This window comes from Atractosteus spatula, chromosome 17, assembly GCF_055471065.1.
Source record: "Atractosteus spatula isolate fAtrSpa1 chromosome 17, fAtrSpa1.hap1, whole genome shotgun sequence".
In the NCBI taxonomy this organism is placed as follows: domain Eukaryota; kingdom Metazoa; phylum Chordata; class Actinopteri; order Semionotiformes; family Lepisosteidae; genus Atractosteus; species Atractosteus spatula.
In genome coordinates, this window is record NC_142722.1 from 3,522,108 (window position 1) to 3,548,188 (window position 26,081).

Here is a 26,081-nt window from a genome sequence, read left to right on the forward strand (position 1 = left end):
CATAATTGAGGGCACTACCACCACATGGAAACAACACACACCTAATCGTTTTCTCAATAACGTGAAGCTGTAAAGCAATAACTTGGCCTACAGCTGTTCTGGTCACCTACTGAGCCTGATGTGTCAGGGCACACCCGTGTGTGCCCATGCTTGCCAACGTGTGTCTGTGTGCCACTGAGGGCGGCTAGGAGAGCTTGCCTGGAACAGCGTGGGGGGCACCTGCTTCTTGGCCAGATGAGTCTGGACGTGGTCCACAGCTTTCTTAGAGAAGGGCTGCAGAAGAGGAACACAGCTGTCAGCACTCCAGCCAGCTTCACAGCAACAGCAGCACAGAAGCACAAGGAGGCAGGGAAGTAAAATAAAAATCTCAGATATAACAAAGTGGGACACAAATAGGAATACAGGAATCGAGACTGTGAGAGACAGAGGACTGAAAGAGTAAGATGTTGAAGCAGAGCAGACTTGGGTTTAGATGCTTCTGCAAAAGCTGCTCCAACAGTCCAATGTCTAATCGCTCCTGTTCGTCAGGCTGAGACCCGCACAAACACTGAAGCAGTGAATTAGCAGGTTCAGCCCAACAGGATTGACTTAAAGCTGGTCTCCAACTGAACAGCTTCCGCATGAGCACCCGGCCCAAGCCTGCCGGCGCGCGTGACAGCGATGTCGACAGAGTGTGTATACAGGCATGCCAGCTGGCTCCCTCACATGTGAGCAGGACAGCAGCTCCTTCATGATGTACTTGTCATAGACCTGCCGGCTCCGGCACAGCCGCTCCTCCTCGGAGTCCAGCTTCTCGTACTCCTTGATCTGGGACACAGAGATGCAGCATTGTCACACTGTCACACAGCCCTCCCACTCCTCCTGAATGCCACAGTAACCCTCCATCAAGGATGACGTCACTGGGGTCTCCCATCCCCAGCCAATCCCCATGCAGAGAGCACAGAAGAGTGCAGTTGCTAGGAGATGGGGCTCAGGCTCCAGGCAGTGTGTTGTCATGGTTTTAGGAGAGGGAGAAGGGCAATGGGGGAGATTCACATTTCCAGATTAAGCCCCAGCAATTGCCTGTACAATACAGCACCACTCAGTCTCCAGCATTACCACGAGAATTGGGAGGAATGGGGAGGGCAGGGCTTATGAGCTCAGAGAGGGTGGGGGGCACACACACTGAGGCTATCCTGTTCTCCATCTGTGGGAACTTTGACTCTTCTTAGTTCCTACTCCTCCGTTGCAAACACCACACTGGGAAATACAGACACGAAATACTGTTTTTTTTCGTCACATAAGTAAATGCACATACCACCCCACCCCCCCAACACACACACCGATCTCCGTCCTCGGCCCCCTCGTCCTGCTGTGAGCAGCTGCAGAGAGGAGCCCCTGCCCAGCTAGCAGGCAGAAGGAAGAGACAGCCCAGGAGGACAGTACAGCATTATCTTGGCTCCAGGTTCGGAGTTAACCACACTAGTACAACACTACAGGCCAGGGCAGGAGAGCCGAGATAAATCCCAGGACAGAGTCTCAGGTCTTACCTCCTCATAGAACTTCAGCTGTGGGACAGCCTCGTCAATCTCATTCATGCAGAAATCCTTAAATAACAGGAACCCTGAGAAACAGTCAGGTAGAGAGAAAGAGACAGACTGGAGTTAACTACCAAAACTGCACTGATCCTGGGGGACTGACAGACGATGGAGAGAGGGGTTAACACCCCAAAAACTGCTCTAAGTGAACCCAGACACTCCAGAGACTGATGTCTGTTACTTACACACTAGACACCTGGGCCCACTGACCCCAGTCACTCCAGACCAGTGAGACTCATGTCTGTTACTCACACACTGGACACCTGGGCCCACTGAACCCAGTCACTCCAGACCAGTGAGACTCATGTCTGTTACTCACACACTGGACACCTGGGCCCACTGACCCCAGTCACTCCAGACCAGTGAGACTCATGTCTGTTACTCACACACTGGACACCTGGGCCCACTGAACCCAGTCACTCCAGACCAGTGAGACTCATGTCTGTTACTGACACACTGGACACCTGGGCCCACTGACCCCAGTCACTCCAGACCAGTGAGACTCATGTCTGTTACTCACACACTGCACACCTGGGCCCACTGACCCCAGTCACTCCAGACCAGTGAGACTCATGTCTGTTACTCACACACTGGACACCTGGGCCCACTGAACCCAGTCACTCCAGACCAGTGAGACTCATGTCTGTTACTGACACACTGGACACCTGGGCCCACTGACCCCAGTCACTCCAGACCAGTGAGACTCATGTCTGTTACTCACACACTGGACACCTGGGCCCACTGACCCCAGTCACTCCAGACCAGTGAGACTCATGTCTGTTACTCACACTGCTGTGGAATCTATAATGAGAACTGAACCAGAGGATCCTGAGTGGCAACAGGATTCTAGGAAACAGTCAGTATGGGTTTAGAACATTTGTAAAGGCAAGTCTGGATTAAATTGTTTGAGTGATTTAAACAAGAGCACTAACACACACACACATTTTCAGAAGATCTTTGATAAAAAAGTTGTTATTCCATTTCAGGCGTTAGTTGGTCAAGGTACTGCATTCCCTTGGATTAAGATGGCATTAACAGATATAAAAGATTCCTGGATCTGGGATGGTGGAGTTAGTGTAGTACCACAGGAGTCTGTACCTGGACCACTTCCCAATTTAGACCAATGATCTCAGTTCTGGGACAGTTGGTAAACTAATCAAGTGTGCAAATGATATCAAACTGGGGCACTTAGCAAACACTGCAGAGTCTGCACAGACATTCAGAAAGACTGGGACCAGATTCAGGACTGAACAATCTCCTGGCAGATGACATTTACAGCAGACAAGTGCAGAGTTTACTCGCAGGAGAGAAAACACACTACAGATACACGATGGGAAACAATGAGCTGAAGAGGGTCCTCGTGAAAAGACTGAGCTCTTCGCTATTTTACACCATAACACAATATAACACTGGTACTGTTATACAAGTGTAATACACTCACACCATAACACACTAGAACACACTCATGATAATGCACTTGCACTTGAACATGCTCACATACTTTCTCTCTGATACCACTGCAGTGCCATGCAGTCTGTCTCCATGACAACCTGGCATAATGGAGTTTTGCGATTTTAGGCTTGGCACTGCAACCCCATCTCTGAGCATCGCAACATCCCTCCCTCTACACCTCTCCTGCACTGGTAAATACAAACACACTTGAAAGGGTGCTGCAGGATGTGTCAGTGTCACCGTGGCTAAATATAACATCAAAGTGAGGACAAGAGAGGAGAGAGACCTGGGGAAAGAGAGAGAGAAGAGAGAGAGACCTGGGGAAAGAGAGAGAGAAAGACTTTGGGAAAATAAGGGAGTAAAGGAAAACAAGAAAAGAGGTAGCACAAGGGACTTAAAATGAGTTCCAGCAGAACAAAGCCTTAGGAAACGAGAGGCTGATGGAGAGATACTCGCTCCGACAGACACGCACTACAGAAAAGGTGCTGGCTGACGGGTTGTCATGGTGACAGGCTCCCATCAAAACTGGGAGAATCTGGCATGTGTGGGGAAGACAGATGGAGTGAGAGAGAGAGCTCTGCAGTCAGTACAGAAGATTCAACTGCGGGTTAAGTGGCTCTGCAGTGTGGGTTTATCTGAGCAGCACAGTCCTCCAAGGGCTGGCTGCGCTATAGGAAATAGGGATCAGCAATAACCTTAATCCCACAGCTACATCCCCCTCTTCCCACACCTCCACACAGGCCACAGTAAAAATACCAGCACTAATTCAGATTAAATTAATACACTAATTCTTGTCCCCAACAGTAAGAGAGACCCAGACCTCATAACGTCAAGTACCTCGCTCTACTGCTCTTTATCGCCGTCTCTCTTCCTCTCTCCTGCCCTATCTCTCCCTTTCTTTTTCTATCACTCTTTATCGCCGTCTCTGCTACTCTCCATCTTCCTTTATTCATCTCTATCTCTCCCCATCTGGCCATGAAGTTTAAATTCTCTCTCGTAATCTCCCTCTGTTATCCTGGATCTCTTTCTCGGGTTCACATTTGAGGAGTGTGCTGGTACAACACGCTGAACTCCTGCAATATCTGTTTCTTCTCTCTCTCACATTTTGTTCCACTGTCTCCAGCTCAGTCTATTCCCTTATCAAAGCCTCTTCTCTCTCCCTGCCACAGGCTGTCTGAAGTGCTTCTATGCATACTTTCCCTTCTGTACCCATCTGTGGTTGTCCGACCAAACGTACTCAAGGACAACAGCTCAGCAGGTTTTATAGGCCTCTTTCAATCTCCAGCTGTTTAAGAGCAAGTATAGGCCTTAACCTGTCCTACTAGGCAGATAATGAGCAATTAGGTACTGATTGAGATAATAAGGTAATGTAGAACAACAATCAGGAACCTTTTAGTCCACCAGGACTGGAACTAAGCACTGAAAAAACACTTATAAATGTGTTTATTTCTGGGATAGTCTGAGGCCGTAAGGGCCGCGTGGAGCTGCCTGAGGCCGTAAGGGGCCGGTCTGAGGCTATCCTGAGAGTTGTCCTGAGGCTGTTCTCTCAAATATGTGAAACACTGTGTAATCATTTAGGATGAACATATAGAAAATTATATACATCCTCAACAATCCCTTCAGATAGTGTAGGCATGAACGGGGCACTGCTCACACTATATAACACTGTGTACTTCACTCTCTCCATCTCAGCTTCTCTCTTCTTGTGTAAAGTTTCCTTGAATCCATTTTCAATTTCCACCTACCTCAATGGCAGCCACCCCCCACCTGAGCTCCGAGCAGTGAAATAGCTGCTGCCTTCACAGGCCCTCAGTTGACTACAGATGTTAAAATAGCCACTTAATATGGCAGCCTAACATAATGAACACAACTAATCCACTGAAAACCACCAACCTTTATTACACAAGTAACCAGCACTGGCTTTCCTCCCAGTCTCACCCTATCTTCCCAACTCTTCTCTTCCTTTCTTCCCTTATCTCTCCTGCCCTCCATCCCTGACTCCTCCTAGCTTCCACTGCATCCACCCTCACCCCCCCCCCCAGCTGGCTGTGCAGACCGGCCTAAAGACACAGAGCAGTCAATTAGATGAGCACTTTATACTTTCCCTTCTGTACCCATCTGTGGTTGTCCCAACCAAACGTACTCAAGGACAACAGTTCAGCAAGTTTTATAGGCCTCTTTCAATCTCCAGCTGTTTTAGAACAAGTATAGGCCTTAACCTATACTTATATTTTCTACTAGGCAAATAATGAGCAATTAGGTACTGATTGAGATAATAAGGTAATGTAGAACAACAATCAGGAACCTTTTAGTCCACCAAGACTGGAACTTAGCACTGAAAAAACACTTATAAATGCGTTTCTTTCTGAGATAGTCTGAGGCCCTAAGGGGCCGCGTGGAGCTGTCTGAGGCCGTAAGGGGCCGCGTGGAGTGAAGTAAATTCACAGAGCCCAGGAAGAGGCCCTGCTGAGTCTCTGGCAGCAAGGCACCGAACTGAGGACTCAGTCCAAGGACAAGGAGTGACACACAGGGAGCCCCAGGATCCAGTCCAGTCCCAGAACACATTTTATCTGTAATTAACAGCAGTGGGAACATGTTGAAAGGCAGAAATTGGGGATGAGGTGCTGACTAGATCAAAACCTTGGAGTCTCAGAGGGTCCCTGAAACAGCGGGAACGCTGAACGAATCCTGCTGCTCCCCTGCCTGGAGAACATTCTACTAATTGGAAACATTTCATCTGCCTATAGGGACTGTTTGTAGACGAGGCCCTGTGCTTCTCTGAGCACACCACTCTGCCTGCGTGTGATCTGGAACTAGCTCACAGGTATCTGCTCAAGAAACAATGCTCATCAGATAAGACGTGGTCTCCAAAACCTCATCAAAGGGAGTCGTTGTGCTCGTCTCCACAGCTGCTGCCTGCGGGCAGCAGGGCAGTGCCATCACAGCCCCCCAGCTGGGCAAGAAACAGTAGTGCCAGAGCAGCATAACCAGCAGCATATCACCCTGCAACTCACAACTGGCAACCCACTGAAGCTAAGCAGGCTGGTCAGTACCCGGATGGGGACCTCCTGGGAAAAACTATGGTTGCTGCTGGAAGAGGTGTTAGAGGGGCCAGCAGGGGGCGCTCACCCTGCGGTCCATGTGGGTCCTAATGCTCCAGTATAGTGACGGGGACACTATACTGTAAACAGGCGCCGTCCTTCAGATGAGACGTAAAACCGAGGTCCTGACTCTCTGTGGTCATTAAAAATCCCAGGGCATTTCTCGAAAAGAGTAGGGGTGTAACCCCGGCCAAATTTCCCATCGGCCCTTACCAATCATGGCCTCCTAATAATCCCCATCTATGAATTGGCTTCATTACTCTCTGCTCTCCTCCCCACTGAGAGCTGGTGTGTGGTGAGCGTTCTGGCGCACTATGGCTGCCGTCGCATCATCCAGGTGGATGCTGCACATTGGTGGTGGTGGAGGGGAGTCCCCATCACCTGTAAAGTGCTTTGAGTGGAGTGTCCAGAAAAGCGCTATATAAGTGTAAGCAATTATTAATTATTATTATGTCTGACAAACTTGGCTATCTCATTTCTTATATGCACATCTTTCCAGTTCTCTCTGAACACTCCAGCACCTCCAGTGCTGTCACACACACCAGTACTGTCCTTACGCATCTTATGGAGCTCATCTGCATGTCATCTTACTTCAGCAGGGTTCAGGTTTGAATGGGGGAGGAGCGGATCACAAAGCAGCAAGGCGTCACACACCACACTTCCACATTTGGCAGACCAGGGGACACCCTTGCTTGGCCTGTCTGCGCCTGTCTCCAAGGTGCTGTGGTCCTCGCAGGGCTCTGGGGACCTGCTCTCTGCTACTGCTTGGGCACTGCGGGCAGGAACCCACGTGCAGGAACTCTGATCCGGACCATCATGGTGAGAACATGAGAGGCTCGCTGGGCCCCCCAAGAGCTGAGCGGGTCTGACATCTTCTCCAGCTGCTGTTCTAAGAAGCCCATAGTTTTGCCTGTTCCAGACACCCACATCTCTTTGTTTAACTTGTTTCCCTGTTCTCCAGCCCAGATGAAGCCCTTTGTAGTTTCCAGTTGTGATGTCACTGAGTGATAAACAGTCCCTGGATCTCTTCAACTGAGGAGATTTATCTCAGGAGATGATGTCGGTATAGAGATATAATCGATATATAATGATCCCTGAGGCAGCTCTTCTCTGAGCTCTGTCTAGGGTGATAATAACCATATTTTCTGCCCTTTTTTTTAAATGTGTCCCTGCCATCCTGCTCCAGTCATGTTTCAGAAACTGCTATGATATCACGGTTTCCTGTTAATGCATTTTATTCTTCAGGTGTCTAGTCCAAAGCTATAAGCATTTCAGAATGGATGTGGTGTTTTCCATTTGTTCTCTATGTTACTCTGGACTTTCCTCTGCTGAGTTTGTCAGTGCACATGTGTGTGTGTCAGTGAAAGTCTGAATGTGCTCATGTGTGTCAGTGAACATGTTAGTACATGTGTGAGTGTGCCAGTGAGAGTCTGAATTGGCTCGTGTGTTTTAGTGAAGACGTCAGTGCACGTGTGAGTCTGAATCTGCTCATGTGTGTGTCACTGCGAGTCTAAATGTGCTCATGTGTGTGTCAGTGCACGTGTGTGTGTCACTGCAAGTCTGAATGTGCTCATGTGTGTGTCACTGCGAGTCTGAATGTGCTCATGTGTGTGTCAGTGCACGTGTGAGTGGCAGTGTGCCACTGTGTATGTTTTTTCCTCCAGAGAAACTGTAACAAAGATCAGTCTGTCCACACACTCCCTCCTCTGCACTATCAGTACGGAAGTGTGCAGCTGATACAGACACGTGTTTGAACACACAAGCATACATCCGCCCACACTGATGGGGGGAGCAAGGGAGAGGGAGAGACAGAGGAAAGCAGGAAAAGAGATCAAGAGGGGGGAGGGGCAGTTATACACACCCACCCACGCATAACCAGGAAAAAGAAGGTTCACTCGCAGACACAGCACACTGCGCTCAGGCATACTTCATCTCAACGCATCACAGGAACAGCGCCGCGCCGACTGTACAAGCCATCCCTAAACATCATCTCTACCAGGAAGCAGACAACACAGTGCTCTACCTCTGCTTTGAAATAATTTCAACCTATCTGTCCTATTCTGCCACCAGCATCTTGGTATCTCTGACAGAGGAAGTCTCGGTTTCCTACAAACCACAGGCACTTCAAGACAAAAACACGGCCTCGTTTCCAGTGCTGAGGTCCTCACTACAGCACTATGGGACATTATAAAACACCATCTGTTAAGAACATTATACTTCTCTGTAAAGGATCAGCTACATTATTTAGAAATGAGAAAGTCAGAAATCCCCCTCTATGCCAGACAGCACTGCACTGCTCCAGACACTCAAGCAGACCTGTTCTAACCCCGGACAATCCCACCATGTCCCCAAGAGCACTCAGTTTGTCATCTGTCACTGCTGAAGACCATATATTCTCTACCCCCCCTCTACAGGCAATAACAGATGCATAGACACAGCACTTCTTTCGCCAGCAGATACTCCAGCCTGTTACACACACCACACACAGGAGCAGCCCCGCTTCCCAACCACTCAGCCGCCATCCTGCACCAGCAGCCCAGCCCTGCAAACCAGGGGGACGTCAGAACCTCCTTCGCCTGCAGGGAGGCCAGGAGGCTGCACTGTAGAACCCAGAGAGAGCTCAGTCAGGACCCTGGTTTTAACAAACAGTGAGAGGATGTTTAATGACCAAGTAGTCAGGACCTCAGTTTAACATGTCATCTCCTGTGGCAAAGTGTCCCCGGTCAGCACAATGGGACGAGCCTGAGCTGCTGTGCAGTCATGCCAGTGGACAGTGTCAATTTATTTTTGTTCTTCAGCCCACAGCCCTGTCACTCCTCTGTCTCACTTCCTCTCCCCAGGAGTTTCGCTCTGAGAGAGCTCTCCACGGGGGTGGGGGTGTGAGTGTGTCAGCAATAGTTGAAGGTTTAACCACCCCACTCTGGCCTGTGCACATTTCCACCGCAGATCTTGCACTTCTTAAACAATTCAGATCTGTCTGAAGTGGGAGAAGCTGACCCCCGGGGGGGGAGAAGCTGTTCTCGCTAGTTCAAGACTTGGAGCTTGAAACCTCAGCATGTCGTTTCCAGGGTGCTGCTTTCGCTTCCTGTATCACTCGCAGTCGTTTTCTCACACAGCCGTCTCTCTGTTGCTCTCCCTTCTTCCTGCCACACTTCCTCTCCACAGCGCTGAGTCTTTGTCCCTGCCGCACTCTGGCAGTGCACAGTACACACTCACAGCACACACCTCACACTGTCACAGTGCAACTCTCACACTCACAGCACACATCTCGCATTCTGGCAGTGCACCGCGCACACTCAGAGCACACACCTCAAACTCGCAGCGCACCTCGCACACCTTACACTGTCACAGTGCACCTCGCACACTCATAGCACACACCTCACACTGTCACAGTGCACCTCGCACACTCATAGCACACATCTCACACTCTCGCAGTGCACCGCGCACACCTCACACTGTCACAGTGCACCTCACACTCTCGCAGTGCTCCTCGCACACACCTCACACTGTCACAGTGCACCTCGCACACTCATAGCACACACCTCACACTGTCACAGTGCACCTCGCATACTCACAGCACATCTCACACTCTCACAGTGCACCTCTGACACTCAGAGCGCACACCTCACACTGCACCTCACACACTGTCACAGTGCATACCAGACACACCTCACACTGTCACAGTGCACCTCACACACTCACAACATACATCTCGCATTCTGGCAGTGCACCTCACACTCTCACAGTGCACCGAGCACACTCAGCACACTCCGACAGCGCACCTCACACACTCATAGCGCACACCTCACACTCTGACAGTGCACACCTCACACACTTGCAGCGCACACCTCACACACTTGCAGCGCACCAGGCACACCTCACTCTCACAGTGCAAACCACACACTTTCAAAGTGCACCTTGAACATTCACAGTGCATAACTCACACTTACAGAGCACACCTCGCACTGTCACAGCATAGATCTCACTCTCAGTCTACATCTCAAGCATTTCTGCATACAGCATGCATCTCACTCTCGCTTGGGCAACTCACACTCACACAATATATATCTCACACTCCGCTCTGGGGGGCAGCTGAGCTGGAAAAGTAGCCCTGCAGACAGAGACTGGGTCACAGCTACTGTGTTCTGTGTGGACATCTGCTCAATCGGCTCTGCTCTACTACTGTCCCCTTGTAGCCCGGCGGTTCATAAAATAAAGCTTCCTCTCCTGTCTTCCTTTGACTGCTGCAGCAAGGGCCTGCATCGGCTGCACCACGGAGCAGCCTGAGTTTATAAACAGTGCTGGGCTCCCTGCCAGGGCCTACACTCTGGCCTGCTCTCAGCAGCACTTCACCGCAGAGAGAGGGGGAAGACAGATGAGCACTGCTCTGTACCCACAGCCTCTGTTCTGACTGCAAGAATTAACAGCACAATTCTGCACAGGACTGGACAGCAGAGAACAGTATGGAGAATTATAACATCCTGTTAAAATTAGGCAATGGTGAAGGGAAGAGGAAGTGGCTGGACGAGGTTTGTGGATGAAGAAGAGAGACGCATCCAAACAAGAATGACAGGCTGAATCACCTCCTCTCAATTACAACATTTCTAATGTCTTTATCATAGACAGTGCAATGCACTGCAGTGGGTTACAGTACAATAGTGTCCAATACATCAGTATGTTTCAATACTATGCAACAAATTAGAGTGCTGCACAGAATAGTTCTGGCCACTGTAGAGTAATACATATAGTGCCTTACAGCACAAAACAGTGAAGTTAAGAGGGAGAGAGAGGGACTGTGGCGGCAGTAATGGGATTGATGGGTAAATCAAGCCTCTCAATCCAATAACACTTAATTAAATCTGGTGGAGAATGAGCTATGAGCCAAAGTTACTCTCGCACTAACACTAACATGTTGTTACAGCACATAGACACTGATATAGCACATAGACACACTATAACAGCATACTGACATGGTGTTACAGCCCATAGACTGGCACACCGATAAAGCACACACACGCTGTTACAGCACACACACAGTCACAGCCGTGCTGTGACGGCACACACAGTCACAGACTCACTGTTACATAGCGCACTGACACTGCCAAGCTGTGACAGTGTACACAGTCACTGACGCGCTGTGACAACGCACACACTGACATGCTGTTACAGCACACTGAGACTCTTCTCTCTTCCAGGTTTCTGCCAAACTCTCTTTCTCTCCCTTTCCACATTCTCTCACAGCTTACCCAGACATGAGGACTATCTGTGTTGTTAACTGATAGTTTGTATTGATTTTTTAAACTCCAGCTTAAGTTAGGTTTGTTTCTCCGGCGTCCTGAATTGTTTTCAATATCAGTTTTTCATCCATTGAACTGAGATAAACCCCTTAAGGGTCTCAGTGGTAACGAAGGTTGCTAAGCAACACAAATCTCCCCAACATGTCCTCCAAAGTTGTACGAGGCTAAGCAAGAATAGAGCTAAATTGGAAGACCGAGGTAAGGACAAAGAAAAGGAGGAAAAAAAAAGAGATGATAATCCCAGATTCTCTCCCAGGTGACTGCATCTGAGCAGAATTCCAGTCTGGAAATCTGTCTCCCTGGAGCAAAGTCCTGAAAATCCCGAGTGGACTGTGTGAGAAAGGCAGATGGGAGATTCGAGGACATGTGTGGAGAGGACAGTGACAGGCACAGTCTGAGCTACAGACAGATCCTGCACACACAGCCCCATGCGGCGTCCTCTGTGTGCACTGTGTGCAGGGGAAGATGGGCTGTGTGCTTGTAACCAGGTATCTGATTAAACAGAAGCTCATGTGTTGTTATAGAGACCCTGGGAACTCAGGCCACGATGACGGAGCATCTACACCGCACTGCCGAGCCCAGTCAGGGAAATGGAAATGGGTCTGAAAAACAGCAGAGCAGACATGCAGGCTTGTGGAAACTGTGACCGTGCAGCAGGCCAACAGGCACTCAAGATTATTATGCCGTTTACAACTAATAATAAGCAGCCACTGATTTCAGAGACCAGGAGTGGTGAAATGCGGCACTGCAGGGGCAGCAGAACCTCAGACTGGCATCTCTGATAGATGATCACTCACTGCACAGAACGCTCATGGAGCTCCGCCTCTGCAGGGCTGCAGTGCCCAGGTCATACACTGAGCCGGCCTGGCTCTCCCTGCCTCCTGTCTGTCACAGCTGAGCTCACAGAGCTGCCGTTACCATGGTTACTCAGCCACAAACGGTTGGAAATGGCGGTGGTGACCTCTGACCCGAAGGGGCTGCGTGTAACTGGCAAAGCAGCAATCAGGAACAGCGAGTGCTCTCGCCACTTCCTGGCATCACAGTGAAACCCGCAGCACAGCCTCAACAGACACGTCTCTCACACACAGTCACACTCTTTACACCTGAACTGCACACACTCACACCCAGGGAACACTCTCTCACACCTGAACTGCACACACTCACACCCAGGGAACACTCTCTCACACCTGAACTGCACACACTCACACCCAGGGAACACTCTCTCACACCTGAACTGCACACACTCACACCCAGGGAACACTCTCTCACACCTGAACTGCACACACTCACACCCAGGGAACACTCTCTCACACCTGAACTGCACACACTCACACCCAGGGAACACTCTCTCACACCTGAACTGCACACACTCACACCCAGGGAACACTCTCTCACACCCAGGGAACACTCTCTCACACCTGAACTGCACACACTCACACCCAGGGAACACTCTCTCACACCTGAACTGCACACACTCACACCAAGGGAACACTCTCTCACACCTGAACTGCACACACTCACACCCAGGGAACACTCTCTCACACCTAAACTGCACACACTCACACCCAGGGAACACTCTCTCACACCTGAACTGCACACACTCACACCCAGGGAACACTCTCTCACACCTGAACTGCACACACTCACACCCAGGGAACACTCTCTCACACCTGAACTGCACACACTCACACCCAGGGAACACTCTCTCACACCTGAACTGCACACACTCACACCCAGGGAACACTCTCTCACACCTAGGGAACACTCTCTCACACCTGAACTGCACACACTCACACCCAGGGAACACTCTCTCACACCTGAACTGCACACACTCACACCCAGGGAACACTCTCTCACACCTGAACTGCACACACTCACACCAAGGGAACACTCTCTCACACCTGAACTGCATACACTCACACCCAGGGAACACTCTCTCACACCTGAACTGCACACACTCACACCCAGGGAACACTCTCTCACACCTGAACTGCACACACTCACACCCAGGGAACACTCTCTCACACCTGAACTGCACACACTCACACCCAGGGAACACTCTCTCACACCTGAACTGCACACACTCACACCCAGGGAACACTCTCTCACACCTGAACTGCACACACTCACACCCAGGGAACACTCTCTCACACCCAGGGAACACTCTCTCACACCTGAACTGCACACACTCACACCCAGGGAACACTCTCTCACACCTGAACTGCACACACTCACACCAAGGGAACACTCTCTCACACCTGAACTGCACACACTCACACCCAGGGAACACTCTCTCACACCTAAACTGCACACACTCACACCCAGGGAACACTCTCTCACACCTGAACTGCACACACTCACACCCAGGGAACACTCTCTCACACCTGAACTGCACACACTCACACCCAGGGAACACTCTCTCACACCTGAACTGCACACACTCACACCCAGGGAACACTCTCTCACACCTAGGGAACACTCTCTCACACCTGAACTGCACACTCACACCCAGGGAACACTCTCTCACACCTGAACTGCACACACTCACACCCAGGGAACACTCTCTCACACCTGAACTGCACACACTCACACCAAGGGAACACTCTCTCACACCTGAACTGCATACACTCACACCCAGGGAACACTCTCTCACACAGTCACACTCTTTACACCTAAACAAAAAATATTTTTCTACACAGTACTGTACACTTCTGGAAACAAACCATATAAAATTAAGAAAAAGAGTGGTTCCTGTGATTTTACTGGAAGCTTTAATAGGCCACACACAATTCATCCCACCCAGCAGAAGCACACAGCACACAGGCCTCACCCTGTTGGGACGCAGCAGGTCATCAACTAGAGGGCACGGCCAGGCGAAGTTGCTTCAGATATCAACTGTTCAGCAAAAGAAGGGTTTGTGAACAGGCCTGTGCTCAGACAGAGGAGCTGACTCTCCCCCTGTGAACAGGCCCGTTGCTGTGAGATGATTACAACAGTGGCCTGGCTAAACCCTGTCTCTCAGTCTAGCCTCGTTACAGAAGTATTTCACTTCCAGAAAGATTATCAATAAACCCAACACAAATGGCTCCTTCAGTACCAAGAGGCAAGCACAGACCCAAGGACACTGTCAAAATTAGGAACATGTGAACATGAGACTTTCGGCAGGAGATGACATTACACAAAGGATTGTAGGTACTTGGAACAAGGTTCTAAAGACAGCCAGACAAGATCACAGGACAGATGAGCTCCTGCGCAACCAAGAGAGCAACACCTGACCTCTCATCTCCTAGGAGCAGAAAATCTCCTCATTATTGCTATTAGTAGTAGTTTTCTGGTCACTGAGGTCGAGCCTCCCTTTCACTCCTCTCCGGCCTGCCGGCAGTGCCTTATATAAACGTCTATTATCAACCCCGGCTCCGGCCCTCACTGAGGGTTTCCAAAAATAACCCCCTGCAGGCAGCTCTGATTAATGGCACCAGGGTCAGGACAGAATGAGACAGAAAGACAGGGAAGGGAGGAGAAAGGGACAGAGAGAGGAAGAGTCAGTGCTTCTCAGACACAGCGAAAGGAAAACTGACAACAGTCAGTCTTACTGTGAGTCATTCATGCAAAATGGCTACATTTGTCATTCAAATCCTGCTGCCCTCCCTCCCCATAGCCAGCCAGGGACCTAACTGTCCACAGCCCGACCACAGGGAAATTCTGCGCTGCTACTGAATAGAGAAGCAGATCCATCAAAATACGACTACAGACATGCTTGTCAGGACACAGGCACCAAGACCAGGAGCGCGTCACCTCTGACCCTTGAACCCGGTTAGCACCTTTTACAACACGACCAGCCCCAGTCTCTCCCAGGATCATTCTCAAGAACAGCTCCTGCCCCTGCAAAAGGCATACAGACCCAGAGTTTCAGTACAGGCAGGCACTTCATCTCAGGCTCTGCACGACCTCACACAACAGCTTGCACGCTGAATACTGCACAGAAAGGGCACGCAGGACTCACCAATTTTCTGGTTGAAGATCTTGTCGAATGTCAGCTCGTCCCTCTCCTCCAGGTACTTCTGCATGACGCTGCGAATGCTGTTGGACAGAAGGAGGAAGAGAGAACAGGATTAACAGAGCCCCACTCGCAAAGACTCCTAGAACCAGCGCTAAGGCACACAAACAGACAAGCGGCCCAGGGGACTGACACAAGAACACGCCTCACACGTAGCCAAACACCACACTAATGCTGGTCTCTTCTCTCCCAAACGCCTCTCTCCCCTGCTAATCTGCCACATCCCGGTGAGAACATTAACGAAGCACTCCTGTGGGAAGAGGAATCAATTAGCACTCCCTGAGCCTGGGCCCAATTGACTCGTTAACACCAGAGCACGCGCTGACAGAGGCAGCAGGCTGCACACAGAGCAGCTAAAGGAAAGCCATGGCGTGCGGGCTGGCCTCCAGCCATCAGCCAGAGACAAGAAAGTGGACAGCGTGCGTGCCAGACGCTGGGCAGCCCCAGGGCCAGATGACAGGCAGGGAGACGCTGGGCAGGGAGCAGGCCAAACAGACACCAGGCAGGGAGACACTGGGCACGGAGCAGGCCAAACAGACACCGGGCAGGGAGACACCAGGCGGGGAGCAGGCCAAACAGACGCCAGGCAGGGAGACACCGGGCGGGGAGCAGGCCAAACAGACGCCGGGCAGGGAGACACCGGGCGGGGAGCAGGCCAGACAGACGCCGGGCAGGGAGACACCGGGCGGGGAGCAGGCCAGACAGACGCCGGGCAGGGAGACACCGGGCAACCAGAGGGCCAGACGCTGAGGCCAGTCTGCTGCTCTGCAGTATCTGAACTCAAGCTCCCAGAGAACCCTGAAGTAACACTGTGCTGCTCTCCCCCCAGCAGGAGGTGCCATTTCAGGAATGGTCTGCTAGGAGTCACTGGCACCCATCGTTCGCATGTTTCACAGAGAACAAACTGCAGCCTCACGGCGATCCTGGAGTAATAAGAGCAAGACTCCACAAGGAGCAGGAGGCAGCAGCCTCACCCTCCTGGTATCCCCAGCCCTCAAGCCCACCTGAGCTGCTTCTCCCTGCCTGTGTGCGCAGGGATGTGCCACTCTGGGTTAATGCACACTCCCAAGTCCAGGTGCACAGCAGTCCGATCCACTCCAGGTTTTACAGGGAGTGGAGAGCTGATGAATAAGCAGTGCTGACAAAGCAGTTAACCAAATATATACAGTATATTCTTCTTTCACTCCACATTCCCTTCTATACAAATGTATGCAAAACAAGGTTACATATTCACAGTTGGAAGAACCTGTTGTCGGCTTTGAGAGAAGCCTGCAGTTCCCAGTGAAAACTCTACAGCTCAGGCACTTAGACACCCCAATTAAAACGCCAACCAACAGTTTCAGGCAACTGCAGCACTGAAACAAACAGTGGCAAGAGTTGTGCACTGAGGCAAAAAGCAGTAATTCCAGAGGTGACTGAACCCACCACAGCCGGCAGACGGGAGAGCTTCCCAATGAGCTGGGCGCCCGCAGGACGCCTGTTCCCCGGCAGCACCTGCGCCACACACAGTCCCTTCAGGGCATGTCTGCAACTCTAAACAACGGTAAGGGGGCGCAAACAGAGGACACTTCTTTAGACCAAGAGTGGTGGATGTCTGAATCAGAATGTCCAGCCATGCTGTAGAAGCCAACACTGAGGGGCCCTTCAAGAACAGCTGGACTGAAGTGTGGGATAGATGAGTGACTGAGCAGCCACACTAGTGAGACCAGAATGTGCTGAAGGGCCACTGCCACAACCCTGAGCTATGTGGCCAGCCGAGACCTGCAGCACAAGGCCCATGAGAGAGCACGCCTCAGCATCGAGCACAGCTCTGACTGGGACAGGAGGGCAGGAAGAAAGCGGTAAAAGCTGTAGATGCAGTCTGAGCTACATTTAATGTTTTCATCACTCTGAATTTAGCTGTTTACCATTTACCAAGACCTGTGTTGCTCTGTGCCGTGTGTGTAGTGCGCCGCAATGCCTGTGCTGCTCTGTGCTGCGTGTGTAGTGTGCTGTGATGTCCGTGTTGCTCTGTGCTGCGTGTGTAGTGTGCTGTGATGCCCGTGTTGCTCTGTGCTGCGTGTGTAGCGTGCTGTGATGCCCGTGTTGCTCTGTGCTGCGTGTGTAGCGTGCTGTGATGCCCGTGTTGCTCTGTGCTGCGTGTGTAGCGTGCTGTGATGCCCGTGTTGCTCTGTGCTGCGTGTGTAGCGTGCTGTGATGCCCGTGTTGCTCTGTGCTGCGTGTAGCGTGCTGTGATGCCCGTGTTGCTCTGTGCAGTTTGTATACTGCTTTATGGTAACTATATCGTACTGTCATTAGTGTAGTAAGTGTGGTATGATAACTACATTGTGCCTGCATTAGGACTGTGATAAATGGCAATGAGAGACCTAGAGACTCTACACACAGACCCATCACTGTGTGTCTGGTCGCCCCCCCCCCAGACCGCACTTATGCGTGTGGCAGGTGGAGACGATTATTCTCTGACACCCTGACTGCTAATGAGAGACTGCTGAGAGAGGTGCTGGTCACACAGAGATTGGTAGTCTGCAGCAGTGTAGCACACAAACCCTTACAAAGCAGAGCTGCCAAATCAGCATTGCTGCTCTGACTTGGGCAGCCAGGAAGGGATTCAAAGCCACAACAGTGTGCACACAGTGAAATGCACTACCACTCCCATGTGCCCACTATTAACAGGTTAATGCAGTTATGCCAACAAGTGCATTTCACACCAACCAGCTCGGAAACTGCCCCCTCGTGCTCTCTCTCTCTCCGTCTCTCTCCCAGCTCATACACTCGGACACCACCCCCTCGTGCTCTCTCTCCCCCAGGTCGGACACTCGGACAATGCCCCCTAGTGCTCTCTCTCTCTCCCCCAGGTCGGACACTCGGACGCCTCCCCCTCGTGCTCTCTCTCTCCCCCCCAGGTCGGACACTCGGACGCCTCCCCCTCGTGCTCTCTCTCTCTCCCCCAGGTCGGACACTCGGACGCCTCCCCCTCGTGCTCTCTTTCTCTCCCCCAGGTCGGACACTCGGACGCCTCCCCCTCGTGCTCTCTCTCTCTCTCCCCCAGGTCGGACACTCGGACGCCTCCCCCTCGTGCTCTCTTTCTCTCCCCCAGGTCGGACACTCGGACGCCTCCCCCTCGTGCTCTCTCTCTCTCCCCCAGGTCGGACACTCGGACGCCTCCCCCTCGTGCTCTCTCTCTCTCCCCCAGGTCGGACACTCGGACGCCTCCCCCTCGTGCGCTCTCTCTCTCCCCCAGGTCGGACACTCGGACGCCTCCCCCTCGTGCTCTCTCTCTCTCCCCCAGGTCAGACACTCGGACGCCTCCCCCTCGTGCGCTCTCTCTCTCCCCCAGGTCGGACACTCGGACGCCTCCCCCTCGTGCTCTCTTTCTCTCCCCCAGGTCGGACACTCGGACGCCTCCCCCTCGTGCTCTCTCTCTCTCCCCCAGGTCGGACACTCGGACGCCTCCCCCTCGTGCTCTCTCTCTCTCCCCCAGGTCAGACACTCGGACGCCTCCCCCTCGTGCTCTCTCTCTCTCCCCCAGGTCGGACACTCGGACGCCTCCCCCTCGTGCTCTCTCTCTCTCCCCCAGGTTGGACACTCGGACACCGCCCCCTCACGCTCCCTCTCTCTCCCCCAGGTCGGACACACTGGAGTTGTAACCTTACAGGAGGTACTGTACCCCAGTACCGTATAGCCCCCCAGCAGCCATCCTTCTGATTCGGGGAGCAGACAGGGGTCTGGCCAGATGAACCACTTGGCTTGAGATCAGTCTTTACTATCTAATAGCTGTAAAAAAGATATTCCCTATGCAAACTCAATTAAAAACAGCCCCTCCTTGTAATGAGGCTCTGCTTATCTGTAGAGAGCAATAAATCTCTCTTTTAATTTCACACACAGCCAGAGGCCCTCAATAAAGCCCAGAGTCACCAGTAAGGCTGTCAGCTGTACTGGGGCTGCGCTGCAAGCTGACACCAACTCAGAGAGACACATGCTGCTCCAGGACCAGTCTCTCCCTCTCCTGCCTGACACGTCCATTTATCGAAAGCAACTTCCTCACAGACCCGTTATACAGCTACCTCTGCTGGAGCCTTTCTGGGGCCTTGAAGGGAACTGCAGCTGTGCCCCGCCCCTGATATGAACCCGTGACCAGATCACCGACCACTCGCACTCCTCCACACTGCTGCGTCCTCTCCCTCAGCCTCTTCCTCCTGTCCCTTGCCTCTCCCACGCTCCTCCCCTCCTTATCTCCCACTCCCTCACCTAGTTTGTCAATGTCTCACCTAGCTGTCAGTGGCTCGCCCGTGGCCAGTGAGAATGTCACAGCGCCGCGCTACTTCAGCCAGCTCACAACAAAGCCTTTTTGCTAAAACCGCCTTTGCAGTATTTTTGAAGCTTCTATTTATATGAATGCTTTGGGGTTTCTCCAGCCCACAGTCTGCCCTCTCAGGTGGATTACAGCATGATAGCCAATTCTGGGATCAGATTTTTTCTATAGAAACATTATCTACAAATCCTGACTAAAGACAAAATACTAGCAGATGTTCTTCCCGAGTCTGAGAGCTGTATATCTGATACAGCTTAATCATGTGTTATAAGGCCAGGATTCAGCAGCTTCCCAGATGATCCTGGATTACAAACTGCTGTGCAACAGTAACAATGTCCACAGCTGTGGCCGCAGCCGACAGCATGATGCTCCCCGACTACCACCCCGAGCTCCCCAGCACAGCTGACAGGCCCAACACCAGACCCCGCTGGGGTAACGGCCCAGTGCCTGCTCACCTTCACAGCCAGGCAAAGATAACTCTCTGTTTCAGAACCAGGAGCCCAGCCCATAAGGACTATTTCAGGACCAGGAGCCCAGCCCAGCCCATACAGACTGTTCGGGATGTTCGGGACTTTGCGATGACCACACAAAGCCATGTCACTCCTCAGCGAAGTCCACACTAGAGCTTCAGTAGCTACAGCCCAGCAAAGGCCTGCAGCACACTGAGGCATCGGAGACGGGGCCAACGTACTCCTCGATCTCGAGACCCCTTTTCCCTCAGCACTCTTCACACAGACCTGCCAACACCCCCTCCGGGGCGCTCGGACCGACACGCATCCACACCTTCGCCCCTCAGGTCACCCAGAGTGTAAAACACACATCTACACCTCCACAGCTTTCCCCCTCGGGCACCACTCGCCAAGAGCCCTGGCTGGAAGAATTAATCAAATCAACAAACTAAACATTTAAAAGTCATTGTGCCTGCTTTACAGTTAGAGTGCTATGAGCAAAGCTACTGCTGCAGAAACTGAGAATTCACTTCCTCTTAACCCGCAGAGATTGTCCTCAAGCAGGCACAGCTCCCCACGGGCTCCAACCAGGAGAGGTGCAAGGAGAGGGGCAGGGAGAGAAAGAGAGGGGCAGGGAGAAGGAGAGGAGCAGGGGCAGGGAGAGAGAGAGAGGGGCAGGGAGAAGGAGAAGGAGAGGAGCAGGGGCAGGGAGAGAGAGAGGGGCAGGGAGAAGGAGAGGGGCAGTGAGAGGGGCAGGGAGGAGAAGGAGAGGGAGAGGAGCAGGGACAAGGGGAGAGAGAGGGGCAGTGAGGGGCAGGGAGAAGGAGAAGGAGAGGGAGAGGGGCAGGGAGAGAAAGAGAGGGGCAAGGGCAGAGAGAAGGGTCAGGGGGAGAGAGAGCGGCAGTGAGAGGGGCAGGGAGAAGGAGAAGGACAGGGGCATGGAGAGGGGCAGTGAGAGGGCAGGGAGAAGGAGAGGGGCAGGGAGAGGGAGATTGAAAAGGAGTGGGGCAGGGAGAGGGCAGGGAGAGGGGCAGTGAGAGGGGCAGGGAGAAGGAGAAGGAGAGGGAGAGGGGCAGGGAGAAGGAGAAGGAGAGGGAGAGGGGCAGTGAGAGGGCAGGGAGAAGGAGAAGGACAGGGAGAGGGAGAGGGGCAGGGAGAAGGAGAAGGAGAGGGGCAGGGAGAGAGAGGGGCAGTGAGAGGGCAGGGAGAAGGAGAGGGGCAGGGAGAGGGAGAGGGGCAGGGAGAAGGAGAAGGAGAGGGGCAGTGAGAGGGAGAAGGAGAGGGAGAGGGGCAGGGAGAGAGAGGGGCAGTGAGAGGGCAGGGAGAAGGAGAGGGGCAGGGAGAGGGAGAGGGGGATTGAAAAGGAGTGGGGCAGGGAGAGGGGCATTGAAAAGGAGAGGGGCAGGGAGAGGGCAGGGAGAGGGAGAGGGGCAGTGAAAAGGAGAGGGGCAGGGAGAGGGCAGGGAGAGGGAGAGGGGCAGTGAAAAGGAGAGGGCAGGGAGAAGGACAGGGCTACATCTGAGTAGCACACAGCAAGAACTCATTAACATTCACAGCACCGTGCCACAGACACACAGGTCGCAGGGAGCTGGCTTCATGCTCCACAGGAAATCGATGTGGAGTTCTGTCCGACAGACGCTCCGTCACATTCAGCTGTGTTCACGTATTAAAAAGGAGTCTGGGAGCCTCCAGGGGTCGGACCTGCGGCCCGACTCACACAAACTCAAAAAAATCAGCACGTCAGATGGGTGGAGCGAGCCTGGGTCACAGGCGATGGGACCGGGTCGCCAAACGGGTCCTAATGTCCACTGGTTGTCCTGGTAACCAGGCAACAGGGTAACTGGAGTCGTTCATCCCTGCAACCCCCCCAATTCTCCTCTTCTTCCTCCCCTCTCCTCTCTCCACTTCCTCCCCTCTCCTCTCTCCCTCTTCCTCCCCTCTCCCCTCTCCTCTTCCTCCTCTCCCCCCTCTTCCTCATCCCCTCCTCCTCCTCTCCTCTCTCCTCTTCCTCCTCCCTCCAATCCTCTTCCTTCCCTCTCCTCTTTCTCCTCTCCCCCAATCCTCTTCCTCCTCTCCCCTTCTTCCTCCTCCTCCTCTCTCCTCTTCCTCCTCTCCCCTTCTCTCCCCCCTCCTCTTCCTCCTCCCTCCAATCCTCTTCCTCCTCCCTCCAATCCTCTTCCTTCCCTCTCCTCTTCCTCCTCTCCCCCAATCCTCTTCCTCCTCTCTTCCCTCCTCTTCCTTCCCTCTCCTCTTCCTCCTCTCTCCCCTCCTCTCCCCCCCATCCTCCTCTCCCTGCTTTCTCCTCTCCCCCCTCTTCCTCCTCCTCCTCTCTCCCCCCCATCCTCCTCTCACCCTCCATCCTCCCCCTGCTTTCTCCTCTCCCCCCATCCTTCCCCCTCTTCCTCCTCTCTCCCCCTCAGTCCTCCCTCCTCTTCCTCCTCACCTCCCCTTCCTCCTCTCCCCCCATCCTTCCCCCTCTTCCTCCTCTCTCCCCCTCAGTCCTCCCTCCTCTTCCTCCTCACCTCCCCTTCCTCCTCTCCCCCCAGTCCTCCCTCCTCTTCTTCCTCCCTCCATCCTCTTCCTCCCCCCTCCATCCTCCCTCCTCTTCCTCCCCTCCCCCTCCGTCCTCCCTCCTCTTCCCATACTCCCCCTCCTCTTCCCCTCCGTCCTCTTCCTCATCTCCCCCATCCTCCCTCCTCTCCCCCCCCCTCTCTGACAGCGGGTGCAGGCAGGGCGCTGTGCGCAGCGGTGCGGTACCTGGGCTCGGGCAGGATGATCTTCTTGCTGGCCCGGGCGGCGGGAGTGGACTTGCTCTTCTCCATCGCCATCAGATAGCTGACATCGGCGAGCACGGCCTCCAGGTCCGCCATTTTCACTTCCTCGTGCGCGACGCCGCCACCGAGGACACAGAAAAGCGCAGGTCCGGTGGTCCGGCGGTCCAGGAGCGATCAGTCACGACGGGTCGGGGGCTCAGCGTCCGGACCGGCGGATCCGTTAGAGCCCTCGAGCGACGGTGCCGTTCTGCCGTTAGCTTTCAAACCGCGCCGCCCGTCTCGAGCCCACGCATCGCGACCGGTCCTCCCTCACGAGCCGGGTCTCCGGACCGAACCCGCTGCGGGTCCCGGCCCGTGCAGGGGCGTCCAGGTGCGCGTGCCGAGGCTCGGTCTCCCCGAAAGGAGTCGGTGCTGCAGCTCGATACTGCGCGCGCCCTCCCCCCAGGCCGGCAGACGAACCTCCTCGAGCCGCTTCCTCAGCGCTAGCTGTCAAAAGTCGCGCGACCGGGGGGTTGGGTTGGGTTCGGTCCGGTCCCGTCCGCCAGAGAGCGACCTTGCAGGGCGGCAGTCCGCAAGACACGACCCTCCCCCTGTCTGTCCTCTTGCGCGACAAAAAAAAAACGTTTTTTTAGAAAAGAGAAGCACAGTCCCGGAAAATAAATGCTCGCGTCCGTGTAGCTTCCCCTTCCCGCAACAAAGACCGATCGCAAACAAGCAAGCAAATAAACAATCAGCGCGCTGAAGCCTGACCCCGCGCTGTTTACAGGCAGAAAGCAGGACGCGTTTGCTTCTCTGCTTGCAGCTCCCCGCTGCACGGAAGGACAGGCGGTGCAGGACTATAAATAACCCGCCGCGCAGCCCCCTCTGCCGCTGCCCCGTCCGGCACTGCGGTCCCCAGCCGAGCCGAGCCGAACCGAGCCGGACCGGACCCCCTGCCCGCCGCGCACCCGGCTGGACCGGCTCCCGTCTCTTCAGTGCCTGCGGAGCGGGCGGTCTCTCCTCCGGCCTGACTTCTCCGAGGAGGAAGGGCTTGTCTTGTTTTCAGGGAGCCCCGCTATTGCGAAACGCCGTCATGGCTCGCGCTTCCTGCCGCCTGCGAGCTTCGCCGAAACTGCGCGCGGCCCGGCCGCCGCTCCCGTGCAGGGGGACAGCGCGCGGGCGGGCGGCTCGCGGTCCTCCGAGGTCTGCTGTGCCTCGAGCTCCCTGCGCGCTCAGCATCCGCGCCCGGATCGTCTTGCGCTCGTCTCGCGCTGCGCTTGGTCCCGGCGCCAGCCCTCGGCTACGGCTCCTCCGAGAAGACCTGTCCCCTTTCTCCGAAGGCAAAAAGGTGGCTTTGGCGTGTCCTGTCGACGAAACGCTCACGACCAACAGTCCGTCCTTCCCGGTGCCGAGCAGACTTCTTGTTCAGCCTGCAAAGCTCAGCGACCGACTTCCTCCCAGCTCTCCGCCAGCCGCCTGCGAAACCCGGAGCCGGAACACCAGCGCCGGGAGCTGGATTCTGAGCCCCGCGCTGCTACTGTAATTACAGCAGTAGCCGGGCACACGGGTTTGTGGCACAGACGCCCGCAGCTTTCACCTCCTACTGCGCCTGTAGTCGTGCACGGCCTGCCTAGATGTCGCGGTACTGCCGCTGCCACAGTCTGCATCAGGACCTGCAGGAGGCTCCAGGCAGAGCTGTCGGTCTGAGTGACCAGCAGGCAGAGTGGAGCTCTGACATAGGCACACAGACAAACAGCAAAGTGCAGGAGGGGGAAGGGAGGACTCCAGGCCAGACTCCAGGCCAGAGCAGGACTATCAGCAGCCTGTTCTTCAGCCCCACAGTGAGACAACACAGACACACCTGTCCCCCTGCACACCTGGAGAGTATCTACTGTACACACTGCACACCTGGAATGTATCTACTGTACACACTGACACCTGGATTCTGTATACAGTACACACTGACACCTGGAGAGCATCTACTGTACACACTGACACCTGGATTCTATATACTGCAAACCTGGAGTGTATTGAGTATACACACTGCACACCTAGAGAGCATCTACTGTACACACTGACACCTGGATTCTATATACTGTACACACTGCACACCTGTAGAGCACCTACTGTACACACTGACACCTGGATTCTGTATACAGTACACACTGACACCTGGAGAGCATCTACTGTACACACTGACACCTGGAGTGTGTATACTGTACACATTGCACACCTGGAGTGCATCTACTGTACACACTGACACCTGGATTCTGTATACAGTACACACTGACACCTGGAGAGCATCTACTGTACACACTGACACCTGGACTCTGTATACTGCAAACCTGGAGTGTATTGAGTATACACACTGCACACCTAGAGAGCATCTACTGTACACACTGTACACCTGGATTCTATATACTGTACACACTGCACACCTGTAGAGCACCTACTGTACACACTGACACCTGGATTCTATATACTGTACACACTGCACACCTGTAGAGCACCTGCTGTACACACTGACACCTGGATTCTATATATTGTACACACTGAACACCTGTAGAGCATCTACTGTACACACTGACACCTGGATTCTGTATATTGCACACCTGGAGTGTATTGAGTATACACACTGACACCTAGAGAGCATCTACTGCACACACTGACACCTGGATTCTATATACTGTACACACTGCACACCTGGAGAGCACCTACTGTACACACTGACACCTGGATTCTATATACTGTACACAGTGCACACCTGAAGAGCATCTACTGTACACACTGACACCTGGATTCTATCTACTGTACACACTGCGCACCTGGATTCTGTATAATGCACACCTGGAGTGTATCGAGTATACACACTGACACCTAGAGAGCATCTACTGTACACACTGACACCTGGATTCTATATACTGTACAGACTGCACACCTGGAGTGTATCTAGTGTACACACTGCACACCTGGAGAGCACCTACTGTACACACTGACATCTTGATTCTATATACTGTACACAGTGCACACCTGGATTCTATTTATTGTACACACTGCACACCTGGAGAACATCTACTGAACAC

At 53.3% G+C, this 26,081-nt stretch overlaps 1 protein-coding gene across 3 annotated transcripts in view; it reads right to left on the reverse strand.

The window, feature by feature from the left end:
* The window catches only part of grk3 (G protein-coupled receptor kinase 3), a 62,719-nt gene extending 38,016 nt beyond the window's left edge, over positions 1-24,703 (reverse strand). For all 3 annotated transcript variants that reach the window (XM_088935268.1, XM_088935267.1, XM_088935269.1), the window contains exons 1-5: positions 23,003-24,703; positions 15,431-15,507; positions 1,530-1,603; positions 706-807; positions 199-273 (exon numbers count right to left, since the gene is read on the reverse strand). In XM_088935268.1, coding sequence (XP_088791394.1) covers positions 199-273; positions 706-807; positions 1,530-1,603; positions 15,431-15,507; positions 23,003-23,115 — 441 coding nt within the window. In that variant the 5' untranslated portion in view covers positions 23,116-24,703. The remainder of the gene's footprint in view (positions 1-198; positions 274-705; positions 808-1,529; positions 1,604-15,430; positions 15,508-23,002) is intronic.
* Between the last annotated feature and the right edge of the window lie 1,378 nt (positions 24,704-26,081).